At 46.0% G+C, this 27,879-nt stretch overlaps 2 protein-coding genes across 2 annotated transcripts in view; one reads left to right on the plus strand and one right to left on the minus strand.

Annotated features, from left to right (window-relative positions):
• Positions 1-21,240: 21,240 nt before the first annotated feature.
• DNASE1 (deoxyribonuclease 1) lies at positions 21,241-23,470 on the plus strand (the record flags this gene model as incomplete). Its single annotated transcript, XM_080942321.1, has 8 exons — positions 21,241-21,387; positions 21,577-21,665; positions 21,803-21,886; positions 22,115-22,230; positions 22,528-22,640; positions 22,715-22,869; positions 23,131-23,227; positions 23,417-23,470. 8 exons carry the CDS (start codon positions 21,241-21,243, stop codon positions 23,468-23,470), a joined length of 855 nt encoding a protein of 284 aa, XP_080798447.1.
• A 107-nt stretch (positions 23,471-23,577) lies between these two features.
• TRAP1 (TNF receptor associated protein 1) overlaps positions 23,578-27,879 on the minus strand; it is a 31,420-nt gene continuing 27,118 nt past the window's right edge. The window contains exons 15-18 of the mRNA XM_080942554.1: positions 27,739-27,824; positions 27,187-27,332; positions 23,962-24,034; positions 23,578-23,830 (exon numbers count right to left, since the gene is read on the minus strand). Coding sequence (XP_080798680.1) covers positions 23,729-23,830; positions 23,962-24,034; positions 27,187-27,332; positions 27,739-27,824 — 407 coding nt within the window. The 3' untranslated portion in view covers positions 23,578-23,728. The remainder of the gene's footprint in view (positions 23,831-23,961; positions 24,035-27,186; positions 27,333-27,738; positions 27,825-27,879) is intronic.

Raw genomic sequence — 27,879 nt, forward strand, 5'->3', positions numbered from 1 at the left:
GAATAACTGTTGTCAGGTGGGTGTCCTGAAGCCAGCCTGAACAATCATAGATGCTCTGAAAGTCTACCTGAAACAATTAGACTAATCTTTGATTGACTGTTGTTAGGAAGTAGTTAGGGAGCAACTCAGGGGTATGGGTCAAGTACAAGCCATGGGGTCCTTGGATGTAGCTTAGGTTTAGCTGTAGATAAAGTTTTTAGGCTTTTTTTGTTTGTTTTGTTTCGTTTTGTTTTGTTTTAAGAAGGAGTCTGGTTTCAAGATAGAGTAGGTTTGGCCTGTCAACCATCTGGATCCGTTGGTGTGGGAGCAGCACCATTTGTTCTTAGAGGAGGGCACAAATCCCATCCATAGCAGGAGCCAGAGATAATTCTTCCAATTGTGGAATACTGCGGCAGCCAAGAAATCAAGTTGGTTCCGAAGGATACTGTGCTGATCTGAAGTTTCTCTTAAGTTTCTCTGACAGCTGCTGAAACAGAGGTTAACTGATGAAAGAAAAGTCTGTGAAAGTACCTTTTGTTCTCTTGGTGTAAATGTGCTCATGCAGGCTTACTGCCTTGGTCTGCTGGCCTGGGGCTTCTGCCCTCTGTATCATCTTCTCTAGGCCTAGAATGGTTGCAGTCTCTCAGACTTACTGCTGAATAAGTTCACTCTTCCTTGTTCTTCCCGAGATCTGGCTGGCTGGGTCAAACTCCTCTCCACACTGACTGATTTAGTCTGGCTTCTCTCAGCTTTTCCTGAGATGCCCTCAGTAGCTTCACTGCCCTCTCTCTCCTCTTAAGATTTGAGTACATCCTATTCTGTCAAATCTTTCTCTGATTCATCACTTTGTCTGCCACTCAATTAGACACCATTTCCAGACATCTTGCTTTCTTCTATAGACTAACTTTACCTTCATTGTTTAGGATGAAAGGTGTGTACTAAGGGCATGTCTGTATTTCAGCCAGAGAGATTAAAGGTTGTGTACTAAGGGCTGAGCCACACAACTAGAAACAGTTTTGTTTTGTTTTCAGTAAATAACACAATCTTGGGCTTCACTGGAGTTTTCTGGTTGTGTCACATGATGCAATACTTACAGAGCTACCCTTGCAATACTTGGTTGGTCCCGAATCTTCACTTCGTTGAGAGTGGGACAGCAGAGAACTTCTCAAGGCCTTCTGGCTGGACCTGGTGGCTCTCACCAACTCCTGCCATTCAGCAGAGGCCTGGCAGTTTCTGCTGGATTGTGCCACAGCTACTGACTTGTGTTTGCTATCCTGACACTACTGAATTAGACTGTTGGTGTCCCGACAACAGAGATTGGAATCACCCCAAAGAACTAATTCTAAACAGGCCCATGTTGTTGGAGTCCAGGAATCACCTAACAAACCACATGGAAACCAATCTCAGTCAGACGGAGTTTGTTGAGAATACACCCCAGGACTGAATTCAGAATCTGAACTATGACCCCAAGTTAAGATCCTACAAGATTTTTAAACCCAAAGTACATGAATATCTGTGCCAGTTTATTTCACAGTCGGGATTTAGGGGATTTTCTTAATAACATCTTTGTTGTACATTTATCCTGCTCCCATTGGGATATTCAATTGTGGCAGGCCTTGTCTGATAATATTCAAGTCCTACCTTGTCTCCCAGGATGGGACTTGTCTAACATTCATGTCTTAACTTGCCAACCAGGATGTCAGTTACCCATGTTCACATCTCCTTCTGCCAAGTAGGATGTCAATTCCCAGGGAGGTCTTGGGAACTTAAACTTTACTAGAGCCCTATTCAAAATGTAAGTCTTACTCCAAATAGATTCTTATATTGGTACGGGTGTCTCTCTTATGTTGGGGTCCATTCCAGGAGCAGCTTATAAAAGCAAATACCATAAAAGCTCATGCACAGGTGCAGGAAGTGCTGTTGGGTAGTTGGTTCAGGTCCAAGTTTATTTTGGATAACTATATAAAATAGTTCTACTGACTTCTATGGTGATTGGTTTCCACAGGCACAGAATATATAATCAGTCTTGGCATCAGAAAGTTTCCTAGTAACAGCACAAACATATGAGCAAATTTATTATAATGGCAGGCTATCCAGGTAACAGTTACATAGGCCTTAACATTCCATTTAGGCCTTAATATTTTACCTCGGTCCGAACACACATCCACTTGTCCTTTGAACTGTGGGCTAGAAAGGGGGGTCAAAGCATTTGAAAACCCTTATTAAAGTAAGTTTTGAAAAACCTAAGCCTACAATTCAGAATGTGATCAAATATTCTGCAACCAAGTCCCCAGTCTAGCTTAGAGCTGATCGATAGGGGTGGCATCCATCGGATGGTAGTGGCACACACCTTTTAACTCAGCAGGTGGATCTCTGAGTTCAAGGCCAACCTGGCCTATGGAGTGGGTTTCAGGACAACCAGGGCTACACAGAAACCTTGTCTCAAAAGGGTGTGTAGAGGAAATCTTTACTGTGACTTTCTTTGTACACTGGATGCTGGTTAAAGTTCACTGAGGTGACTTTCCACAGTTCTAGAGATGGCCTACAGTTCCCTGGGACCTCACTGACCTTGGAGGGCAAGGGGAAATATTCTCCCTTTTATTCCTTCTGACAGGATTAGAACAGCCTCCAGGCACCGTTACTGAACAACCAGTCTGGTACTTTAACTACGGTATGATATTTAATAGCCAGATATTTCTAAATAAATTTTTATTTGACAGACATTTTAGCCAGTTTTTGTAGTTATTGATCTTAAACCATCATTATCTTTACCTTTCATCTTCCATGTACTTTAAATAACTTACTCAGATCTTTGTAACATCAAAAGTTTTCTAGGTTTGTTCCTTCTATTCTGGAAACACCCATCCATCTTGCTCTTCATATATGAGTCCTTCTTTACAAAACAGTTTCTACCTGGCCTCCTCCAGCACACACATGTATTTGCACACATGTGCACACACCCACAGGAACATGTTCATACCTATCCCCCCAAAAGAATCTGTATAACTCAACAAAAGGCAACCCAACTAGAAAAATAGATCTAAGACTTTAATGAATTTGTCCAAATACAAAATACAGATGGCTAAATGTACATGGTCAACTTTATTAATCATTAGGAAAATTGAAATCAAACCTACAAATACCACTTGACATTCAGCAGGAGAACCTGTAAAGGAAAGAATTAAAACTGAAAACACTCTTCATCTTTGCACTGGGGTGATGGGTAAGTGGGTTAAAGTGCTTGCTGCACAACATGAGAACTTGAGTTTGAATCATCAGCATACATGTAAAAAGCCAGGTGTAACCATGTGTGCTTATAACCCAGAACAGCAGAGAAGGACAGGAGGATTACTGGGGGCATGTGGCCTTCGGCCTAGCTCCAGATCCAGTGAGAGATCCTATCTCTAATAGATTAAGTAAGATACCCACTGTTCTCTGGCCTCCAAATACATAGGAGTATGCATGTACACCCATCCCCCATTTGCACATATATCACACACACTAGAAAAGGGCAAAGGTTTAAAAAAAAGCTTCACCCTTTGACCCAGAAAGTTATCTTGAAATATTCTGAGATATATGTGCATTAAAATATATAGAAACTGATATGATGACTGCTCCATGCTGTGGTTAAGGTGAGGTTTTTATTGTCGAGATGAGGTAGAGGACAGCCAGGGGCATCTGGAGGACCCAGGGCAGAGAGAGAAAGCAGTAGACTGAATGTGGCCAAGAGGGAAGGAAGGACAGAGAAGAAGGCAGGTGAGAGATGAAGAGAGTGTGGCCAAAATAGCAGGGTTATAAGGCGAATGAACAGCTGTGGGAGGGAAGCCTGTGACCTAGGGGAGTCTAGGGTCAGGGATCAAGGTGGGAAGAAGAGCTAGAAGGCTGGACTTTGAAACGTGTAACTGGCATTTGTGGCACCGTGGGAGTCTGGAGGTATGCTAACAGGCACCACAGACAGCCCCTTGGCCCTTCTTCAGTGATAAGGGAAATAGCTCCTTTTGGCTTTGCAAGTTCCTGAAGAACGTTGGCTTTTTGTCAAACCACCAGAATTTGGAGGGAATGGAGTTTTCTTTAGATCTGACAGTATGTACCGAGGATATGATTGTGGCCTTACTCCTTGTTCAAAAACAAAACCTCAGAGCTGAAAGTAATCTTAATGCCATGAGTAAGGGTACAAAAAAAGTAATAACATGTAATACAATGGCTACGTAAATATAAGGGTTGTTTAAGGTCAATTATCTGAAAGAGACGGAGTGCATGTGGTGTCCAGAAGAGGCTGTCCTGATGTACTTTTCCTTGATCTGTGGCATGAGGTTTCTAAGCTCTGGGTGGACCATGCTACCAGCCACCAGTCTGGTTCCCTTAGATCTATGGCTGAAACACACACACACACACACACACACACACACACACTTACTTATTTTTAATGTTTTTTTTTTTTTTTTTAAGCTCAATAGCTGGACACCTCTATATGCTCTAAGCCTCTGGCAGCTAATGTGCCCTTACCATCACTCCTAGCCTAACAACTTTAAATCTGCCCTCAGATTAGTTGTGTTTCTAATCTCTCGCCTGCTACTCCACCCAAGTAGGGAACATGGCCACTCCACTCAAGATCTCACATGCTCTCCCTGCCTCCAAAGCATGGCGAATTCTCTTTCCTCCTCATGTGTCCCATAGCCTGCCTGCAGGAACCTGGTGGTCCCGCCTCTTCCATCTAGCCATTGGCCACTAACATCTTTATTGCTCGATCAAGAACCAACTGGAGAACAAGACCTTCAGAGTTCACATGCAGATTCCCCGATCAAAGCATCAGAACCACCCCCTACATTACTGTGATAAACACCATGACTAAAGACAGCTACCATTCATCATGAAGGGAAGTCAGGGCAGGAATCTGGAGGCAGGAACTGAAGCAGAGGCTCCAAGGGGTGCTGATTACTGGCTTGCTTTCCATAGCTTGCTCAGTTTGCTTTCTTATACAACACAGGACCATTTACATAGGTGTGGTACTGCCTGCCCACATACACTTTCCCCTTGCACACCAATTATTAATCAAGACAGTGAACTACAAACATTTCTACAGGGCAACCTGACAGAAGTATTTTCTCAATTGATGTTACCTCTTTCCAGGTGACTGTAGCCAGTTGTCTTAGGGTTTCATTGATGTGAAGAGGCACCATGACCATGGCAATTCTTATAAAGGACATTTAACTGGTGCTTGCTTATATATTAGGAGGTTCCGTCCATTATCATTATTGAGGGGAGCATGGCAGTATTCAGACAGGCATGGTGCTGGAGGAGCTGAGAGTTCCACTTCTTGTTCAAAAGGCAGCTAGGAGAAGACTGACTTCCAGGAGGCTAGGAGAAAGGTCTCAAAGCCCACCCCTACAGCAACACACTTCTTCCAACAAGACCATACCTCCTACTAGCGCCATTCCCTGGGCCAAGCATATTCAAACCACCACACCAGCATAGCATCATATCCTTTGGAGTTGGAATCACAGGCCTTTGTGGTCTGCTCAGCATGGGGGCTGGGATGGGAACATTGGTCCTCATGATAGAGCACCAGGCATTCTTAATCACTGAACTATCTCTCCAGCTCCAACAGCATTTTCGCTGTTACTAAATTTTACCCTTTCAAGAGGCCGAATCAATTTCTATTCTCTTGACAATAATTGGTATGCCATTTTGCTCATATTTTGCTTTGACACAGAATGTATTATGAAACATTTCACTTTCGGACTATTTGAATAGCGAAAATTGGTCTTTCAGTCTTGTTTTATGTTTCTTTTATTGAGGAAATGTCCCACCTAGTATCTTGTAATATTTCTCTATTACTGGCAGTTTTCCTTGTTAATGTAACCTGCTTTACGTGTTTGCTTGTAAGCAAGCACCAGTTAAATGCCACCTCAGGCACGTTACTACACACTCTGAACTGTATTGATTATAGAGAGCAGGGCCCTCTTAAGTCCTTCCCCTCCTTCAGGTCTGGGATGGAAGCCACTCAGCATGTTGGGGTTTGAGTTGGAGCAGGGACTCTCCAGCAGTCGAGGGCCTCAGTGTTATGTTCTTGCTGGGATGGTCGTTTCAGAGATCCTCACTCCTTGGAGTCCATGTGGACCATGAGGGTTTATTACTGCTCTATCAGAATTTATTGTCATACCAGGGAATAAGTTTGACAAAGTGGCTACTGAGGGCAATGCCAGCCCTAGCATCAAAGGTGGTAGTGGGTGTCACAGGAGACAACTAGACCCTCTGATGCCTCCATCACTTGATGTCATTGTGGTGGTTTGAAAGAAAATGGCTCACTATCTGGGTTCTGAGGATCAAATCCAGGTCATCAGGCTTGATATCAAGGTAATAATTTTGTCTTCATAGGAAGAATTTGGAAGTGTTCCTTTTCTGCTGTATAGGATAACTGGAGGAGTGTTGGCATTAGTTGATTGAAGGTCTCGTAGAATTCTGTGCTGTATCCATCTGGTCCTGGGCCTTTCTCCGTTGGAAGATTACTACTTCTGTTTCACTGGTTGTTATGGCCATTTTTAATGATTTAATCCATTCTGATTTAATTTTAGTAGGTCATATGTATCTAGAAATTAATCCATCTCTCCATTTTGAAGTACTCTTTCTTCCTTCCTTTCATTTTTTTCTTCCTTCCTTCCTTCCTTCCTTCCTTTCATCTTTCTTCCTTCCTTCCTTCCTTTGTTCTTTCTTTCTTTCTTTCTTTCTTTCTTTCTTTCTTTCTTTCTTTCTTTCTTTCTTTCTTTCTTCTTTCTGTTTTTCTCTAACAATGTCCATGTTTCAACCTTGGATTCATTTTCATCTGATTTGTTATTGTTTTCTGAGCCAATCTCACTATGTAGCCTTAATTGGCTTTGAACTCTGAAATCCACCTGCCTTTACCTCCTGAGTGCTGGGATTTAGAGATGTGTGCTCCAAGCCTGGCTTGAACTGGCTTTTGTACACGGTGAGAGATAGGAAACATGTAAACTCCAAGTTGCCCAGCGCCATTTGTTGAAGAGGCTGTCAGTGCGGTGCTTTATTCTTTCTGTTCAAGATTTACTGACTGCTCAGGATCTTTGTATGGATCTAAGACTGGTTTTCCTATTTCTGTGAAGACTATCATTAGAATTTCAAAGAGGACTACATTGACTCTAAAGATTGCTTTCAGGAATACAGCCATTCTTGAAATATTGGTTCTGTGATCCAGTAATATGGAAGGTCTTTGATTTCTTGAGTGTTTGAATTTTTTCATTGTAGAGGTATTCTACCTTTGTGGTTTATTTAGTCTCAGTTTGTTCCTGGGCATTTTATTTTTGAGGCTATAGTTAATGGAATTTACTTTCCTGACTTCTTTTTTCTTCCTTTCCTTTCCTTTTTCTTTCTTTCCTTCTTCCTTCCCCCCCCCCTCTCTCTCTGTTTTTGAGACAAGATTTCTCTGTGTAGCCCTGCGTGTCCTGGAATTCACTCTGTAGACCAGGCAGGCCTTGAACTCACAGAGGCTTTTGTCTCTGAGTGCTAGGATTAAAGGCATGCACCACCATCACCCCACTATTTTTCTGATTTCTTTCTCAGCATGTTTGTTACTGACATATATAGTGCAACCAATTTAAGCATATCCCCAATTAGCTTATAAATAAATGAGACTCAGACTATGGTTATTTTATTTGACTTTAATAATTACTGGGGGCAACTCCTCATCCCAATCCAGGGTTTCCACCCTGCTTTTGACCATTTAGTTCTCAGATAAAAGGCACACAACTTTTATTATTTACGATAAGACTAATCAGCACACGATCTGGGCAGATATCTACCCTCTATGCTGTTAGAATCCACACTCCTACTGATAACCTGAGTTATGTTTCATCTGGGCTGCTCTTAATTTCAATTCAGGGCCACATTTTCATGACTCACCCAACACATGGCCACTTTTCCCACTCCTTTCTCCCTCGTGGTTCCCTCTGACACCCCCCTCCCAAGGCCTGGGAACCCTAAAACCCACCATGTGTCTTCTGCCCAACTTTGGCTGTTGGCATCTTTATTTACCAATCAGAAATAACTTTGGGGCAAGATCACATAGATGCAGTCTCTGGGGCAACCAGTTCTTGGGGCCCACACTCAGCCTTATAGTACAGAGCAGAAGGCCAAAGTTCAACAGGCATCTGAAAGGTGACTGTGCTTGCTCTACACTGGGACTGCATCCCACTACTTTACTGAAACGGTTTTCCAGATCTAAGTGTTTTCTTCTGGAGTACTGAGAGTTCTTTAAGAGCCTATCGTCTTATGCAAGTTGTGGTTGTGGGTTTTGTGTTTTCTTTTGTCTTCCTGTTTGTATTCCTCTTGCCTTGTTGTTCTCGCTAATAGTTCTGAACCGACCACCTTCTGCAACCAGGCAAGGCTTCTAGTGGGGACAAGAACACAAACACAAACCTTCGGCCTACAACTTGTCCTGCCTGCAGAACTTGTGGGAATAGCCAACCAATGACAGCTGGAACTTGAGACCCCTGCCACAAGAGGGAGCCCATCCCTGACAAACTGCTTGGATGGCTAGGAACCAGAGGCTGGATAGCCCAGAGACCTAGGACACAGCCAAACACAACAAGCAAGCAAAAAGGTCAATGAAATGATTCCCAATGATACTCTGCTATTGCGTAGACTAGCAGAATCATCAGAGAGGTGTCACCCAGCAACTGATAGGAGCAGATGTGACCCATAGCCAAACGTTAGGTGGAGCTTGAGGAATCACAGGGAAGACAGGGAGGAAGGATTGTAGAAGTCAGAGATCGAGGGCACCACAAGAACACAGTCCACAGAATCAACTAAGCAGGGCTCACAGGGGCTCAGAGAGACTAGAGTGACAATCACAGACCCTGCATGGGTCTATGCTAGGTCCTCTACATATATGTTATGGTTGTGTAGTATGCTGTTCTTGTGGGTCTCCTAACAGCGGGGCTGACTCTGACTCTTCCCTGTGCTTGGGATCCTCTTCCTCCTCCTGAGTTACCTTGTGGGTTACCTCGTCCAGCCTTGATGAGGGTTTGTGCCCAGTCTTATAAGAACTTGTTTCCCATGTTTGGTTGATATCCCTGGGAGGCCTGCTCTTTTCTGAAGGGAAACTGAGGAGGAGTGGATATGGGTGGGAGGGGGTTCTGGGAAGAGAAGAGGGAGGGGAAACAATGGTCAGAATGAAAAATATGACAGAAGAAAGTAGACAATCCAGCCGCTATACTGAATAAGAGTGAAGAGAATAAATACCCTGTTTTGTTAAGTTTTAGAAAAGACACTTCCATTTGTCCCGTTTAGTATAATGTTGGCCATAGGTTTGATTCTTCAGTGAAGACAGTAGAAGAGATGATTTATTCATCATATGTATACTGGTTCTGGTATGGGCGCAATGGGCCTCTTGAGGGAGTCTCAGCTAAAACATGGTGATGGCAGATGTAGCTCCGCTGAGAAGCTGGACCTGCAGCCCAGCAGCTCTGTCCACACCCCTGCCTCCGCAGCCTTTATTTCTTCCCTGAGGGCTGCTCTGGCACACAGGCTCTTAGCTTATCTTCCCTCTGTCTCACTGTGCTCCTGGGTTTGGTGTGCACTCGTGGTTTTCCCATTTGGCTCTTTGCAGAGGTTTCTAAGCGTCAGGACTAGAATAGAACAGATTCTGGTGCAGTTGACCTCGGGTCTGTGAGTGTACACGTGAAGGTTTTCTGTTGTTTTTTCAGATGTTCCCTTTGTGTGGAGTTGTCAGTTACTCACACATAAGCTGCTTGACGTGACCGGCTCTTCCTTTCTGTGCTCATTTGGACAATTTATAAGGCTGGGTCTTCAGATCACCCATCCCTTGTTTTTCCGTGTTTATCTGTTGTTAACCCACCTGGCATACTGCTTAACATTTTACATCTATATTTTATCCTACGAATATTTTGCCTGCATTCATGTTTGTTTACCACATGTGTACCTGGTCTCTGTGGAGGTCAGGAGAGGCCGTCAAATCTCCAGGAACAGGGGTTACAGGTGCCTGTGAGCACCTCTATGAATTCAGGGAATTGAACCCCAGACATCTGCAAGAGCAGCCAGTGCTCTTAATCTCTGACCTTTCTCTTCAGCCCCTGTACCTTTTTTTTTTTTTTTTTTTTTTTCATTTCAGATATTTTTCCTCTGAAGAACTCAACGTCTTTTCACTCTTCTGGCTCCTTCTTTAAACTCGTGTGACTTCTTGACTGTATGAGGTGCAGTTACCGTCTCTGGCTAAGCCTTTATCTGCCACTCCCTTTAACACTCATTTCTGGATCAGCTTTCAGTGAGTTTTTTAAAAGTGTTTTATGATTGATTCTAAGTTGTGTCCTCTTAAAATTTATAATAGTGACTCTTAGTTTGACGCCTCTCAGCTCTGAATGCTCCCCACCCTGGCAAAGGCTGGGCACACAAGCCTCCTTCCCTTGCTAATGCTAATCTGTAACAGTGGATGGCATTTGAGGAGAAACAGCTTGTTTTGGTTCTGTGAGCTTTGTTGGTACTGTCCTCTGATTCAGACTGGCATGTGGGTTCAAGGGTTGCCTTAGGCATGTTCCATATGGTTTCTGGCAATGTCCTGGTGAGTTCAGTGTTTTGGAAAACCTGATCAGTCTGTAAGAACTAGCCTGCTAAAGGTGGAAGAGGCTGGAAAACCAAAGACGGGCAGATGGATTCAGGATTTCACAAAGTCTTATTTATTATTTAATTGACTTGCTTTGAGACAGGGTCTGGATTGGAGCTATGGCTGGTCTGATATACACTATGCAGCCAGGGGCTGGCCTCAAACTTGAGGCCATCTTCGATGTCGCTCCCTTAGGTGCTGGGATTATAGGTCTGTACCACCATATTCAACTTACAAAGTCCAATGTATCAGAGACTTCAAGTAGAAGTATATCCCAGATATTGGAAAGAGCAGTAGGGAAAGGAACATATATACCAAGCTATACAAAGAAGCTGCAGCCAACTGAAACACCTTCAGCTTTTCTCAGTTCTTGACATAGTCAAAGCTCACTTAAACGGTTAGGGCCAGCTAGACGGCTCGGTGGGTAGCGGTAAAGCTGCAAGTCTAATGACGAGATTCAGCACTTAGGACCCACTTGATGAGAGGAGAGAACCAACCCCTGTGAGTTGTGCTCTGACCCTCACGTGTTCACTGAGACACACTCATGCCTGTGCCCATACACACATCATACACCAGTAATAATAAGTAATTTTAAAATAATTTAAAGGGTGCTAGAGAAATGGTTCAGCAGTTAAGAGAGAGCACTGTTCCAACTACAGGGGGTTTGATGCTTCTTTTGTCCTCTGAAGGCACCTGCATGCACTGGTGCACACGGCCAAGTACAAATACATGTATATGCACAAAATAAGTAGATAAGTGCTTAGAAATAATGTAAAGAGGCAGCTTGGGTGTTGGTGAATGACTTAGGGGGTAGACTGAGGGGCAGCATCAGGGTAGGCTTGATGGCAATTACAGCCAAGATGGCTGTGGTCCCTATAAGTGACTTCCACCCCCACACCAGGGTATCATTGTCTTCCTCCACTCCTACTGACAGCATTCTAGCTAATTCATCATCTTGGCCAGCGGCCTGGAGCAGCTGAGGGTCTTTACCATCCAGTGCGGAGCGATGACTCCATTTTGCCAGATCTGAATCCTTGGCACCTGTTTCAATCCTGAGGCATTATATAACATTTTCTTTTGCTTCCTGTCAATATTTAATAGTTCACTGTTAATTTCCTGTTAATATTTAATAGTCCTCTATATGAAAGCTATGTTGCCTAAAACCCTTCATGGCTTCTGTCTTCTTGAGAGGATGCTCACTGGTGGCCTGCCCTTTTCAGTGGGTGTCAGGAGTTTTAACTGTTGGTGACATTTGCTGTATTCCATTAAATCATGTGGGATTTTCGGCTTGGCAGGCAGAGTTCCTTGGTGTTCAGAAGCTTGCTTCTAAGCTGGGGTCAAGTAGTCCAGAGCTGCCTTGAGTGTACAGTTAACTTATCCTATTTCTGAGGTGATGCCTCTGAGTATTCTACCCAACACATGTGAGTTGGTAAGGTGGCTTGTGGGTACCCAAAGTGTTCTTATTCTTCTTTGAACTCTGGGGACTGTTCATCTGTTGCTTTACATATGTGTGTGTGTGTGTGTGTGTGTGTGTGTATGTTTTAATCTTTTCCTCACTTTCACATAGTTTCCAAAGCATGGGTAAATCCCGGCCAAGGGAATTCTCTGAAAATCTTCACCCTGGAGACTAATCTGTGCCTCCACTTCCTCTTCAATTTTACCGTTAACTGTAGCCACTTCGGCCTGTCTCCTGAACTCAGGGTTCCCTGCTTCCCACACCAACGTCTGGACTCTCCTTCCAGCCGGAGCTGCTGTGGTCATGGGCTCACTTAACTTGTTTTCATGCCACTGAGCTCTGTCCTGCTGTAAAAACTGCTGCACTGCTTATGCCTCTGGTGTCGTTATTCCAGGCTCGCTCTTGAATACAAACAGAGCAAACAAGCCATTGTGTTAGGGTTATGATAAACTAGAAAACAGGTAAAGATATGGAGCCCACTAACACCCTATCTTCTTCCATAACCAGCTACCATGTAAATGTGCATATTAAGAAGTCTAGAGTGGTGGTGGCCTTTCCATCTTGCTGCTGTGGTGTCATTGGTGAGCTGAGATGCCTCTGTAGATTAATGCCTTCTCCCAGGAGCCCAAGAAAGGAAAGGAGCTCTTGAAGACAGGGCTACTGCCTTACCCCAGCAGCCCCACAGGCCCTACAAATCTACACGTCTGGCCAACCCCGGTTTTGAGTTGACGAGAAGACAAAAGGCTTAACCTACCTTAGCTCCTCGGAACTCTTCCTGTTCCTGCCCAAGCTGGAGAAATGCTAACCTCTGATGGGCACGTGTTCTTTTATACAAGTCACAGTGAATGGCCGTGGGTGTCCGGGTCCAGAATGCCGCCCTCGAACAGAGTGGGCATAGGCGTTCAATGAGAAGGCGGGAGAACTATGCTGCCCTAGTCTTCATCTCGGGGTCAACATTAGGCAGCTGCCTTTCCCATTTCCCCCTTGGGGTGCCTTCCCACTCCACAGCCAGTACCCTGCACTTTGTGTTGTGGTCTGTGCTGACCCCTTCACCCACTGGGCTCTTGGTATGCTGTGGTATTCCAGGTGCTCTTCCCATGTAAGCTCTTGCGGAGCTTACAGCTCTCTGTCCTATTGCTGTAAAGAGACACCATGGCCAAGGCAGTTACGATAAAGGAAAGCATTTAATTGGGGCTGGCTTACAGTTTCAGAGGTGGAATCTATAGTCACCATGGTGGGGCACATGGCAGCAGGCAGGCAGGCAGGCACTTGAGCAGTAGCTGAGAGCTCTATCCTGATCCACAGGCTAAGAGGGAGCCTGGGCTTTGGCAGCCTCAAAGCCTACCCCCAGAGACACACTTCCTCCAACAAAGTCACACATACTCCAGCAAGGCCACCATTCCTAGTCCTATTCGTTTTAAACAGTTCCACTCCATTATGACCAAGTACTCAAACATATGAGTCCTTGGGGCCGTTCTTATTCAGAACGGGTGTGGATCCATTAAACATGATGCGGTTACAAGTGTGCGAGTCAGAGGTCATTCGTGGGGAGAGATGGAAGTGGAACAAGGTGTGCAACTGAACTGGATGGTACAAATGTAACATTATACTTGACAGCTTTGCATCATGTGTCCATTGTGAACACAGGCTCTCTGCTTGTCCATGGGCTTAGGCCACAAGGGCACTGACTTCTGCAGCATTTTTTCTATAATCTTTCTATTTATATGTCCCCTACAAGCAGAGTGCAAGAAAGATGTCAAGAGTGGTGGCAGCAAGGGTTGGGGTATGGGGGGGGGCTCAGCTTGCCTGGGGGTGCCGCTGGTCTCACATGGTGTGCTGGGCTCAGCATGACTGGCCAAGCATGACTGGGCAGCAGCTGTGGGGCTGAGCTACCCGGGTGCTGTTCTGAGGAATTTTCCACTCTGGGTTAATGGCACCTTTCCAGTGAGTAGGGCCAGTGAGCCTAGACTGTGTCCTGGGCCAAGGGCAGCTTGCTGAACTGAGGACTACCTGGGACCTACTCTGGAAACAAAGCAATGTCATGGCAAAGATATGGCCACCGCCTTTGTCCCTCCCCAGAATGTTGTGTCTATGAGACCAGTGGTCATTGACTCTAAGGAGGACCCAGTGGCTGAGAAGAAAGAGTCTTGTGGCTATAGCAGCTACCAAATCCCTGGGAGCTTCTGGCCAGTGCTACCAATGTACTGGGTCCCTGTTGCTCCCTGCTGTGTCTCTGCAGGGTCCCCAGACAAAGGCTGCATGTCGGGAGGCAGTAGCTCTGGAAGGAGCACAGTAGGCGAGCCTACAGCTCAGCCATCTGAAGGCACTAGAACTTTCACAGATGGGAGAAACAAGGTCTCTCTCTGCCTCAGGAAACTGGTCTTGACAAGAAGCTGGCTGGAAACAAGAGCAAACACTGTTGGGCACCTTAAACAGGTGACATGGGCCCTGAGAAAATGGAAGCAGGGCTGTGACAAGAAAGGAATCAGTGCTCAAGGTAGAATGAAGGCTTTGTGCTCTGGTGCCTTCAGCCCCGTGGTAAGCACTGGTTTCACGGGAAGGGCAATGAGAACCTGACAACAGATGTTAAGTAGCAGAAGAATGTGGTCAAAGATCTGATTACAAGTCTATGAGGAGCTCTGGGAGCCCATGGACCACGGTGAGTCCTGATGAGCAAGGAGGCCATAGGGCATGGCTAATGCAGTTAGTGTAGACTGCACCACAGGAGAGGTAGGGGATCCGGGTGCATCTGGAGCAGCTGAAGGGAACAAGCTCCTAGGATGGCCTCAGGGGGCTAAAAACCTGGAGATAGGTAGGGCCACCATGACTTACGGGCAGGGAAGGCGGAGTGCCACCTATGGTCTGTTATGACAGGAAGGTTCGGATGTCCATCCGAGGCTAGGGGTGGCATCCTGAGATGAAGTCCCTACCTCAGAGGAGTCCCAAGAGCTCTGAGTCTGTATCAACAATGGGTAAGAAATCCCCTTGTCCATGGTTCACAGCAGCTGCCACTAGTCCCCAGCCTCAAACTCCCCTACCCCCACCCCAGACCCAGGACTCACCTGCTCATTGTTTGCATGAGCAAAAGTCTACCTCCCTGTCCTGAGATGCAAATCTCAAGAGTTAAATAACTCTGAGCTTTCATTTTTAAGTCTATTTTTGGATGCCACACTGTGTCTGCCTATATGACTCAGGGCTTTCCGTTTTAAGGAAATTAAAAAACAAAAGTTTTCTTTTTGTTTTGCTTTATATGACATATGCGTGATCATGTACCAGAAACATAGATTTGGGTCCCCTGTGGTTTTTTGTTTTATTTTGTTGTTTTTGATTTATAAAATTTAAAAATTAATCATGGTCAATTTCAATACATTCAGGCCATAAAAATCAATTATCCAGACTGGAGAGATGGCTCAGTAGTTAAGAGCACTGACTGCTCTTCCAGAGGTCCTGAGTTCAAATCCCAACAACCACATGGTAGCTCACAACCATCTGTAATGGGATCTGATGCCCTCTTCTGGTGTGTCTGAATCACTTTACAGTGTACTCATATATGTATAATAAATAAATCTTTAAAAAAATCAATTATTATTCATGCATCTGTCCCCTGCCTCTGGGGCTGCCCTGCCAGATTCTGACACACAGCAGCTTATGGCTAACGGAATGACCCCAGCACCATTAACCAAACCTGGGGTTCATACACTGCTCACCACTCACCAGAACCCATGCTCTTGAAATTAACTTTGAATACTACGGGGACTTAAATCCAAAACTACTTGATTGCCTCTTTTGTGCGTGTTGGGGGCACCTACACCCTTGAACATGCCGGAAGTTCTCTACCACTGAGCTAAGTTATTTTTAACTTTTTATTTTGAGACAGGCTTCAGCTCAGGCTGGTACTGAACTTGCACAGTCCAAATTTGATCCTCCCATGTGACCTCCTGCGTCACCCTCCCGAGCAGCTGGGATTATGCTCCTGCACCTCCAGCTTTTGCACTTGTCTCAAACAGCTTTGTTAAATGTTTGTAAAATGAGGAGATTACTGTTTTAGCCCAGCATGGTGGCACATGCCTTTACTCCCAGCACTCAGGAGGCGGATCTCTGTGAGTTCAAGGTCAGTCTGATCTAAAAAGTGAGTTCCAGTACAGCCAGAGCTATTACACAGAGAAACCCTGTCTCAACAAACAGAAAGGAAGAAAGGGAAGGAAAGTTTCAGGATTTAAATAAACATCAACATTGCAGTTATCGACTCTAATTTGTTGGTAATACTGTGTCCCCATCTGGTTTAGTTGTGTCTTTACAGTGGAGCAAGTGACCCGAGTCTCCTCTAGTTGCTGGAGGCTCGCACTAGTTATGGACACAGGTGTGTCTAACACACATCCAGGAGAGCTATGAGTGCAGCCACAACAGGGTTAAAGAGCAAGGCCTGTCACTGTGTCACAGGGTTAGATGCTCTGACAGAGGTCTGACCTGACTCAGTCCTGCATGCCACTGTATTCATTAATGAGGAAGCACAGAACACTGCTGTCTTCTAGGATATCACTATAGGCCCTCACTGGGGACTATGAACTTGGGTTCAAAGTCTTCCTTCTTGTCTTTTATCTGTGGGGAGCCTTTCGCTATAGATAATGGTGCTCAGCTGTGCCATTTTTATGGCGGTAGGGTCAGCTGCTGAGTCTCAGACTTTGTTGTTTTGGAGAAAAGTTGGTTCCGTACCATTTCAGGGAGGCTGATATTCCTTCCTCCCTTATCACAGTCTCTCTCTCTCTCTCTCTCTCTCTCTCTCTCTCTCTCTCTCTCTCTCTCTCTCTCTCTGTGTGTGTGTGTGTGTGTGTGTGTGTGTGTGTAGGCAAGCATGCACAATTTTGAGAGTTCTTTTCCAAACCTTTATGTGGATTCCAGAACTGTTAGTCTGGTTGGGGTGGTAAGTCCACCTCTCCTGTTCCTGATCTCAAATCAATACAAACTCATGTATTTAAACAGGTAAAACACTTGGTGCATGGTAAGGGTTTTTAGACTAGTTTCTGGACCTGAGAAACTAGTGTTTGAGATGTTCAAGCATTTGTAAATACATATAGATACAGATACAGCCCAACGAAGGCACAATAAGGACAGCAGATGGCATGGTCCCTAGCCATGCCTCACCCATCAGATCACAGCTCCCAGGCTTCCTCAGTGCACACAACTTAGAAGGTCGGTAGTAATACTTCAAGAGGCTCCTAGGTCACAGGAAATCACCCACCAATGTATTTCTATTAGATAGGCAAACTCAATAAGGCTTTATGGCCTCACAATTTATAGTAGACATTTGGAAAAGTTAGCACACATAAATTTTTCTTTTCTTTTCTCTCTTTTTTTTTTTTTTTTTTTTTTTTTTGAGACAGGGTTTCCCTGTGTAACCCTGGCTGTCCTGAAACTTACTCTGTAGATCAGGCTGGCTTCAAACTCATAGAGATCCACCTGCCTCTGCCTCCCAAGCACTGGGATTAAAGGCATGCACCACCACTGCCTGTCTGAGTTTTGTTATTTTTTGTTTTGTTTCAAGACAGGGTCTCATTAAGTAGGCCCGTATGTCCTGAAACTACATAGCCCAGGCTGGTTTGAAATTCAGAGATTTGCCTGCCTCTGCCTTCTGGATGCTGGGATTAAAGGTGTGCACCACCATGCATATTTTAAATTTTATATGCATTTATTGTGTTCATGGATGGATGTGTCAAAGCATGAATGTCAAAGTCAAAGGACAACTTACAGTAGTTGTTTCTTTCTCCACCAAGTGGATCCTGAGGATTAAACTCAGGTAGGTCATCAGGGAGGTAGCAAGTACCCATAACTACTGGACCACGCATAAAACCTAAAGAAAAACTATTTTATATAATTATTCCTGGGATATGTCTACTTGCAAGAGACTTTGAAACTATCATCCTTGTCTTGGTCTGCACTGAATTTCGCAGTAATACTTCCTCAACAGCTGCCACACCCGAGACCACAGATGCAGAACACGATAAAGTAGTCTTCATGTTGTGTCTGACGTGTAGACAAGCCCATCTCACCGCTCGCTGAGTTACTTTGGGCTCCTTCTCTGTGTGGCACAAAGACCCACCATGGCCTGCCTCACTGGGATCACTTGTTTTTGGTCACAGTGCTTAAGAGGATTTTTTCCTTATCCTTTGACTTGGCTCACACTTCAATAATCCATTGCTATTGTTGCTTCCCCATTTGACATCTATGACAAGAATAACTTAAAAAGAGAACATTGTAAATCATCAGAGCTGACCTTTAAAAGGCTCACCTGATCTGAAAAGGTGGCCAGCTTTCCTTACTGGCTGTCAGCACATACTTCCTTGTCGGTGTGACTGAAAACTCCAGATGCACAGCTGCTTCTGCCTTCCATGGTGCCTATTCTTGCACCTCCAAAGCGGGATCTGGCATGGAAGGAGTGTGCTCCTGGTCCTACTGACGTTGGGCATCACATCTCCTGTTTACCTAGTGGGGTTTCCATTTCCCCCTTTTTGTCCTAGTCCAGCTTCAGGGACGAAGACATCCCACCTGGCCTACAGACTATACACAAGTGAGAACGATGATTGCTCTGCACACTGAGCTTTGAGGTCATTGACTACACAGCAGTGGCTGACACAGAAGGAAAAGAACACAGGAGAGAAAAGCAAGGCTGTGTAACAGCCAGAGGCGGCTTCTTTCCTTCTAAGAGGAATAAATCCTATTTAGACCAATCCTGGGTCCAATGACCCTCCAACCAGAGAGCAGGCCGAGAACCCTTTACCGGAAGTGAATGTGCCCTTGCTCAGTGGCCCTCAGGGAGCCCAGTTGTAGAGGTCACAGTGTACAACTGGTGCTCAGGACCAAGCTGCTGCCTAAGGCCTAAGCCCTAACCTTTCTGCTGTGTGGAAGGTAGGTTTCCTAGGAGCTCCCAAGCGGGTGACAGGCTTGCCAGTACCCTTAGCTACCAGACACTGAGAAACCAAGGAGTCATACATCAGATCTATTGATGCTTCTGTGTCCAGCTGCCTGGGCTCAGCCACCTTTCTCTGCACATTGGCCTGCTCCCATTCCTACCATTAATCTCTCAGATGTGTGACCAATGTAGAAAAAGTATGAGTTGTGCTGAGCCACCAGGTGCCACAGCTGCCTTGCCGGGTATGTGGGGACTGGGCACCAACACACATCTATCCCAGCTTCAGGCTGAGAGCCAACACATGGGTACTCAGTTTTGAAACAACTTGGATGGGGCTGGAGTGGAGTTTGCTACCAAGCACCTTCTAACCAGCACATGCCCATAAACTCAACACAGAATGCCAGAGTGTGCAAGGTGGAGGCAGGAGGATCAGAAATCAAGATGGGGTTTCTGGCAGGTGGGTGATTGGATCTCTGACTTGTGCATGTGAGAGATACAGGAGATGTGCCTCAGAGCCACTGTGACACTGGCTTCCTGGAGGTGTCTTTACCTTTGTACTCTATGCTAATTCTTTCTAGTCCTGCACACCAGGTGCCCTGGCCAGCTGGCACACACTCTGCTGACCCTGGCCTCTGCCCGACTCCTGACCTGCAGGCTGTCGTACTTCTGGATATAGATAGCAATCCTGCCTCCTGTAGCTGCCCATTCTAATGTATTACTTTCAATTCTCTCTGCATACAAGCTCTTCCTTCATCAGGAAGGTTCAGTCTCTATGTTCGAACTGTCCTTGGAGAGCCAATAACCCACCCCTCAGCACAGAGCTTTTGATGGAGGGTAAATGGAACCCCAAATGATGTCCGCACCCTAATACTTGGCAAAAAAAAAAAAAAAAAAAAAAAAACAAAACTTTGTGGGAACTGGGAAGATGGCTCAGTTGATAAAGAGTTTACCAGAAGCATAAGGGCCCGAGTCAGAACTGCAACTCTTGTGTAAGATTATGACAGCCTGTGCTTGTAATCCCAACAGTAGGAGACGGAGACGGATTCTGGGGGCTTGCTGGCCAGTTGATCTAGCCAATTGCTGAGCTCTAGATTCAGTGAGAAACTCTCAAAAACTAAGGTGGAGAGTGATGGAGGAAGACACATATGTCAACCTCTGGCCTCCATGTGTAGTTTAAGAGAGGACCCAGGACTAGGGTGAGATGGGACATTATCCTGGCCATATCCAAGAGGAACATAATGCAACTCCATCAGATAAAGGGACAGCTGACCCAAAAATCTTCCCCTAGACTGGGGTACGCATGGCCCTGCAGACCTCTGCTAAAGGGCTTTCATGGATTGTGGTAGCTTGTTAAAGATGCACAAAGAACTATCAAGAATGGAAAACAATGGCAAGACCTAAACTTGAGTTACAATCTTGAGATACAGATACTTGGGGGATCCTTTGAGCTTCTTGATTCCCCAGGAAAAATGTCCACCACCCAGCATTTCCCATCCGGGGCCTCTAGCATCTCACCAATTTTGGACAGCTGTCTTGAGAATCCATGTTGAATATATAGTGTCTGAAATTTAGCTTCTGGCTACAAGGTGACATTAAACCCCAAGACCAGACACTAGCCAGCCCTGCCTCCAATTCCTACTACCCATCCCTGGTAGCAAGGGCAGGATGGGCAAAGGACACAAGGTTTTATAACCATGCACAAACATGATATCAGACAGTTTTTATAACAAGAGGCACCGTGTCTGTTGTCAGCACGTGCTATGAGCCTGCCCAGGGCCCCAGTGGGACGGCCACACAGGCAGCCCCATTGTTCTGTGCTCTCAGGTGAAGGGTGCACACGTGCCCTGGGGAGGTCATAACTGCCTGAACCTTTAAAACTGGCAGAGCACGTAGGCTGGCATTGCCTGAGCAGCGACCTGGAGAGCTAGCAGGTCTGCAATGCCACACTGCTTTTTTCCCCCTTTATACATTTTGTAAAAAGAACTTTTCCTTTAAAAGCAAAAGGAGAAATTAGTTTCGGAATATTCCAGGTTTTGGTAGAATTATCATCTCTACGTCAGGTGTGCACGAACTCCCCTTGTTCGACAGTTCCAGAGCAGACTCGGGGGCTCATCACACCAACGGCAGGTCTGTTCTGGATACTGGCTTTCAGGTGAGTACAGGGGAAGGACTGAGGGCCTCCCATTGGTTCAGCACAAGCTTCAGAGTCTTTGATGAGGATGGTAGGTTCACTGCTTCTTTGTCCTGCCCATCCACTCTCACAGGATGAGGCACACAGGGCTGATGGGAATACTGTTCACCCTGGCCAACCTGCTGCAGCTGGCTGTGACTCTGAGAATTGCAGCCTTCAACATCCAGACTTTTGGGGAGACTAAGATGTCCAATGTCACCCTCTCTAGCTACATTGTGAAAGTAAGTTCAGGGTGGCCCAAGTCTGAGAGCAGACATGCTGTCAGGGTTGTTAGGTCACTGTCGACACTGTCCCTGGCTGGCAGGTATCTGATAGGAAGGTGAGCTACAGTGAGAGCTGAGCCCCAGATCGGCAGCTGCAGCTCTGCCTACCCAGCCTGCCTTGCTCAGTTATTATGGTCCTACCCCCAGATCCTGAGTCGTTATGACGTTGCTGTTGTCCAAGAGGTCAGAGACACTTACCTGGTTGCCGTTGGGAAGCTACTGGATGAACTCAATCGGTGGGTGACAGTGCTGGAGCCTAGAGTGACAGTTGTTTGCAGTCTCACCTCCCCTGTGCTGCACTGATGGCACCTTGCTGCCAGGTGCCAAGAGGTCCCTCTATGCTGAGAAAGTACTTTTGGTCTCCTTTATCCAGGGACAAAGCTGACACCTATCGCTATGTAGTCAGCGAGCCTCTGGGCCGCAAAAGCTACAAGGAGCGGTACCTTTTTGTGTACAGGTAAAGCCCTATGCCGTCAAAGCCCGAGAGTACAAGCACTGGGTTGTCCAGACCTCAGACCTGTGCCACAGAGGCTGAGAATGGTCTGGAGAACCCAGGTGACCCTCTTTCACTTGGGTGGGGGTGGCCATATGTATTTCAGGGCTATAGGATCAGGTTCCAGCTGGGTGGGCATCTACTGAGGTACCTCTCACAGCCCCAGTCACTTCCTGCCTGGTCTTTCTTTAGGCCTGACCAGGTGTCTGTCCTGGACAGCTATCATTATGACGATGGCTGTGAACCCTGTGGAAATGACACCTTCAGCCGAGAGCCAGCTGTGGTCAAGTTCTTTTCCCCATACACGGGTGAGTGCTGCTGTGCTTCTCTTTCAGCTCCGCCCAGGCCAAGATGGAGTCACAGGAGCCATAGCTAAGCCTCTAGAAACCTGTGGCAGGGCTGTACCCCCTGACCCCCATCAGGAGCTCACAGTGCCCTGAATCAATCACAAGGATGGTATCTACCTGTAGGAGACTGTCCCACATCTTCACCTCTGTTCCACGGCTAAAGCCAGGCCCTGCATGACGGCCCCAGTGTACCCTCACACCAAGCCCAATCCAGGCTGGTCCCTGGACACTGTCCACAGCATGTCTGCTTCTCCTCAGATGTCCGCGTGTTCGTGATTGCAGTCTTGCACGCAGCCCCAACAGATGCTGTGAGTGAGATCGATGCCCTCTACGATGTTTACCTAGACATCCGGCAAAAGTGGGGCCTGGAGGTGAGACCATCCTAGGGACAATGGGTTCTAGTGGCCCTGTTTGTCCCTAGACCAACAAGCATGTCTCCTGGTAGGACATCATGTTCATGGGGGATTTCAATGCTGGCTGCAGCTACGTCACTTCCTCCCAGTGGTCTTCCATTCGCCTTCGGACAAGCCCCATCTTCCAGTGGCTGATCCCTGACAGCGCGGACACCACAGTCACATCCACACACTGTGCCTATGACAGGTAAGCAGCCCCAGAGTCAAGCCAAGTCTTCACCCTCTCCTACTCAAGGCAGGAGCTCTGGTTCTCACAGGCTCCTAGCTTCTGTCAAAGTGGCTGCCAGTGGATGGGGTCCCATCTGGGCACCCTACATGCTCCTGCTAGTGCAGGGCCCTCTCTTAGTACTCCCGGGTGGAGCACATTTAGAGTCTGGGGCCAGCAAACCTTAACCAAGGACTCTACGTGGCAGAGAGGATGAGGGGTGTTTCCTTTGATATCCTACAGGATTGTGGTTTCTGGAGGTCTGCTCCAAGCTGCTGTTGTTCCCAACTCGGCTGTTCCCTTTGATTTCCAAACAGAATACAGACTTTCCAACAAGATGGTATGTGATCTTTTTCCTTCATGGGCTTTAGGTTAGCCAGAGCCAAGCAGGAGCTGACCTGGTGATTCCGGCAACGCTACTGTTTTCCATGCTAGATGTGGGTGGAGGTAGTTATTCTACCTGCTCACCCTCTGTGTATGGAGGACCTCACTCTGACCCCATGTCCCCTACACCTTCCTGCCTCTGTAGGCTGAAGCCATCAGTGACCATTACCCAGTGGAGGTGACACTCAGAAAAACCTAATGGCATTGAGCAGTTCAGCCATACTGCTTCCGGTGAGGAAGACTCCACCTCAACTATGTATGGTACTGCAGCATTCCAACATCTTGGAACAGAGAGAATGTCTATCACACAGTTTAAGAAATACAATTTAATTGAAGTAAATAAAACTGAGCTCCAGCAGTTGGTGGTATTGTTTATGTATTAAGTCCTTCCTCCCCAGGCAGGTCCATCTGTCACCCGAGAAGACCTGGGTTGATACTCGAGCCAGTGTCTTGGCTGTCAGTATTTCTCCAGGGCCTTGACCAGAAGGTCATTCAGGCGGCCTACCATGGCCCGGGGGTCATCAACAAGTCCTGCTGCTATCATGGCGTTCTCATAGATCTGAAACAGGGACAGCATAGTAAAATCAGGATCTGGGGCTCATGTCCAGCCTGATCTACACCTGACCCTCAGCAAGAGAGCACTTTGTACCCACAAGGCAGAAAAGGATGTCCAACCGAGGCAGTCTTTACCTGATCCACTAGCAGCTGGGCTAGCTCCGGCTCACGCTCCCTCAGCTGACTGAGTTTCTTTATTAGTGTGTGCCTGCATCAGGGAACCAACAGAAAAGTCAGCTCAGGCTGAGCATTACCAACAGGGGGCTTCTGCTGTTACACGACGTTATTAGAACAGTCAAAAGACTTCAATGTATCTGCTGACATGAAAAAATACCCTGAGTCTAGAAGTCACCTGGACAACTTAACAGTCACTGTAAGAGTGTCAGTATCAAAAAATGCAGATTGGGTGCTGAGTAGCAAAATCAATGTACACTAATAAAGGCAAACTGTTTGTAAATTAAGACTTATGTTTTTATGAACTTTAAATGTATAGAAAAAGAACCACCGAGGAGGCACTCTCAGGGGACAGAGATGTTGATGCCCAGGAATGTTCTTTATAGACTTATGTACTGAAACTCAGTGCCTAATGTTGGCAGCATCTCACGAGCAAGAAGGTGGGTTAGTATACATAAGGAGGTGTACCGGCTGGCCAGAAATCAATTCATTATCAGCTAAGAAATTAATTCCAACCCAATTCCAGAACCAATACTTTTAAGTTATAAAACAGATGTTTGCTTTTACACACAAAATACAGACACAGAAGTTGAAAAAGACAAACCCGAGCCTACAACAGTTTTCCTTCACAGGGGAAACCTCTAGTTTTACCCTACAGGGAACATACAAAACCTATAGATTAAATTTCCACTTATGAGCTGGACAGATGCTCAGTGGTTAGAGCTCTGACTGTTCTCCCAGAGGTCCTGAGTTCAATTTTCAGCAACCACATGGTGGCTCATCTATAATGAGATCCAATGCCCTCTTCTGGTCTGTTTGAAGACAGTGACAGTGTGCTCACGTACATAAAATAAATAAATCTTAAATTTTCTTTTCACTTATGAGCTTAGCAGAAAGTAAGACCTTTGACAAGTGCTGACAGGGATGTAGAAGTTATAAATCTTTACACAGAACACAGGAAGGGCTGAGACCATAAGCAAGTTCTGTTATGCACAACAGGAAAGCCCTAAACTTGCGGTCTCACAGTGGAACCTACGAAGCTGGAGAAAAGATCTTAAATCTCTACTCCGGGCTGTGTAGGATGGGCCACAGGTCCCTACAAACTTGAGAACCTGTATGGACACTGCCCTGTAGAAGGAGGAATCACATGCTGCTTATTACACATTACCTGAACACTTTCCCCAGCAATGGCTTTCTGAATTCTAAACCATGTGAACACACTGCCAAATCTAAAACCAAGATTGACACTAGAGTCCTTTGGCACTCTGGTCACTCATAAGGGCAGAACTAGTGAGCTGACATATTAAATCACCTACTCTGGAGTCGTAGCATCGTGCTGGCCTGTGAGGCAGGGAGCATAGTTCACTGCTCCTAGTCAAAGCTGCTTGAGACCTCTAACCCAGTCATAATAGTCTGGCTCAGAAGACAGAGAAAGAACCTCTCTACGCAGTTTCTGATAATACTTATGCTCATGAAGTGAATAAAATGATGTGCTGTATCAAAATCTCAAACACACGTAAGTCAAAGGGGCTGGAAAGCGAGACTTTAGTAACTAACAGCACATACTCTCAGAAGACTCAGGCTCAGCTCCCAAGCCCCAGCAGTATCCAACAGCTCTGTGTTGCCTCTGTAAATACCCGCATCCTTGTGCATACACATATGATTAAAATAATACAATCTTTTCAGAGATGAAAGTAAATCAGGCACTGGCGGAGAGCGATGAAGCCATCAGTCTTATTTCTAGAACTTCATTGAAACTATTGCTAAGGCAGTGGAGCACATCTTTAATCCAAGCACTCGGGATCATACTCACTCTCTGAGCTCGAAGCCAGCCTGGTCTACAAAGAGAGTTCCAGGACAGCCAGGGCTACACATACATATAAAACCCTATATGTAAAACTGAAATACCCACCCCCAAAAAAACCCTATTGCTATATGCAAAACAAATTCACTCTTTATACATCTCAACAATTAAAAAACAAAATTTAAAACACCCAATGAAGATCGAATAACTAAAACTGTGACACGGGCCTGTAAGGCCAGCACCCAGGAGTCTGAGGCGAAGGGTTTCTGAATTTCAGGATCAGTCTAGGTCACTACGAGAAACACTGCCTCAGAGCAACAAAACCAAAAAGGCTCCAAACCCCATAAGTATCTATGAGTTTCTGTCGAGCTTAACTTAAATATTTATATAGAAGACCCAAGAGTAGCCAGGACCTCACACAGAAGAATATGTGCCTCAGTCCCACTTGTTGCCTAGGAGATTCAAGGAGGATGACGTTGATCTAGCAGGATGGACAAAACAAAATGAACAGATTAGTAAGGCTAAGACCCCTGAGTATTCTTACAGAATGAGAGGAAATGAGACCAGACTAAAACAAAATTAACATAAACCCTAAACGATAGAGCCTTTTAGAAAGAACAGATTCTGCAGAAACTGTAAAGCAACTAAGATTTATAGATTTGATTATAATAAAACTAAGATCTTCCTCTCATCACAGGATACCTTGAAACAACAGACATCTGAGGCTGATTTTATATATTTACAAATGGCCAAGTATGGTGGCACACACCTTTAATTACAGCACTCAAGAGGCAGAGGCAGGTGATCTCTGGGAACTAGAGGCCAGCCTGGTCCACAGAGCAAGCTCCAGGTCAGTCAAGACTACATAGCCTCAAATAAGCAAACTACAAATGAACACTGAATGTAGGGTACTTAACCACATCACCACCTGGGACTCCTGTGGGGACAGGCTGAGGCAGCTCACACTGTCTGGACCACCAAGGACTACACATTCTAGAGAATCCTTCAAGTTTTCATCGAAACCCTGTTCTTAACAGCTCCAAGTTGCAAACCACTCAAATCTATCAAATGAATAAACTGTCTAAGGTGCATTCATACAGTGAACGTTGTCTGAAAACTGTTTTCTGTTACTTGCACCAGGATCTACTCCTAAAGTTAAAAATGCCTTTTTAACTTTATGGCAAAACCAAAAGGCAAAGTGAGAAACTGTCAGGTCTGTGGTTTAACTCAAGGAAACAAAACTCTAGTGGGGAAATGGGAAACAAATAACATCAGCAATGTTCCATTTAAACTTCCAGTGAGTACCTTGCTCCCCAGACAGAAGATCCTATGCTCACAACTGTAGGAGCCCCTGACAGGTGTGTGCTGGAGCCCAGGCATACCTGGGGTTGATCTCCAGTGTGGGCTGGAGCAGCTGAGCACGCTCCTCCTGGGTCTTGGCCAGCTGTTGCATGCGCAAGAAATGCCGAGCAGCCCCCATCTCCAGCACGGTCACCATGGCAGGGTGGGTGTCCAGGCGGAAAGTCACCTGCAAGCAAGGGCCAGGATGAGACAAACGCAGTACCAACAGGCCAGGGGTGACAGGGTCTGAAGCACAGTGACGTTAATGGGCCAGCAGGTGGAAGGAGACTGGCCCTGTTGTGGCACTGCTCTGTGCCCACTGCCCCAGGCAATGAGGACAAAGATGACAACAAGATGTCCTAGGGTACAGACCCGGACAGGCTCAGACCCTTCTCCCCAGGAACCAGGGACCAGTTCTGAGCACAGACTGTGGGCTTTAGTGGTGAGGTGCTATGCCCGTGGCCTGGGGAAGATGACAGGAGTCCTCACCCTGGCTTCAGTGTCTTCTGGGGCCACACTAGACCAGCAACTCACAGCTACAGCCAGGCTCTGGAAGGATATTACATCACACTAAAACTGGAGAGAGGCCTCACCTTCACATTGGTGACACGGGACCCCAGTGCATTTCTCATCCACGCCATTAGCTCTTCTGTTTCCTTCTCAGAGAGGCGCTCACCAGCTGCACAGGAAAAGTGAGTTAGCCTACGGCCACTACCACTGTCTCTTCCACTTTG

Source organism: Micromys minutus (genome assembly GCF_963924665.1).
Source record: "Micromys minutus genome assembly, chromosome: 31".
NCBI classification, from domain to species: domain Eukaryota; kingdom Metazoa; phylum Chordata; class Mammalia; order Rodentia; family Muridae; genus Micromys; species Micromys minutus.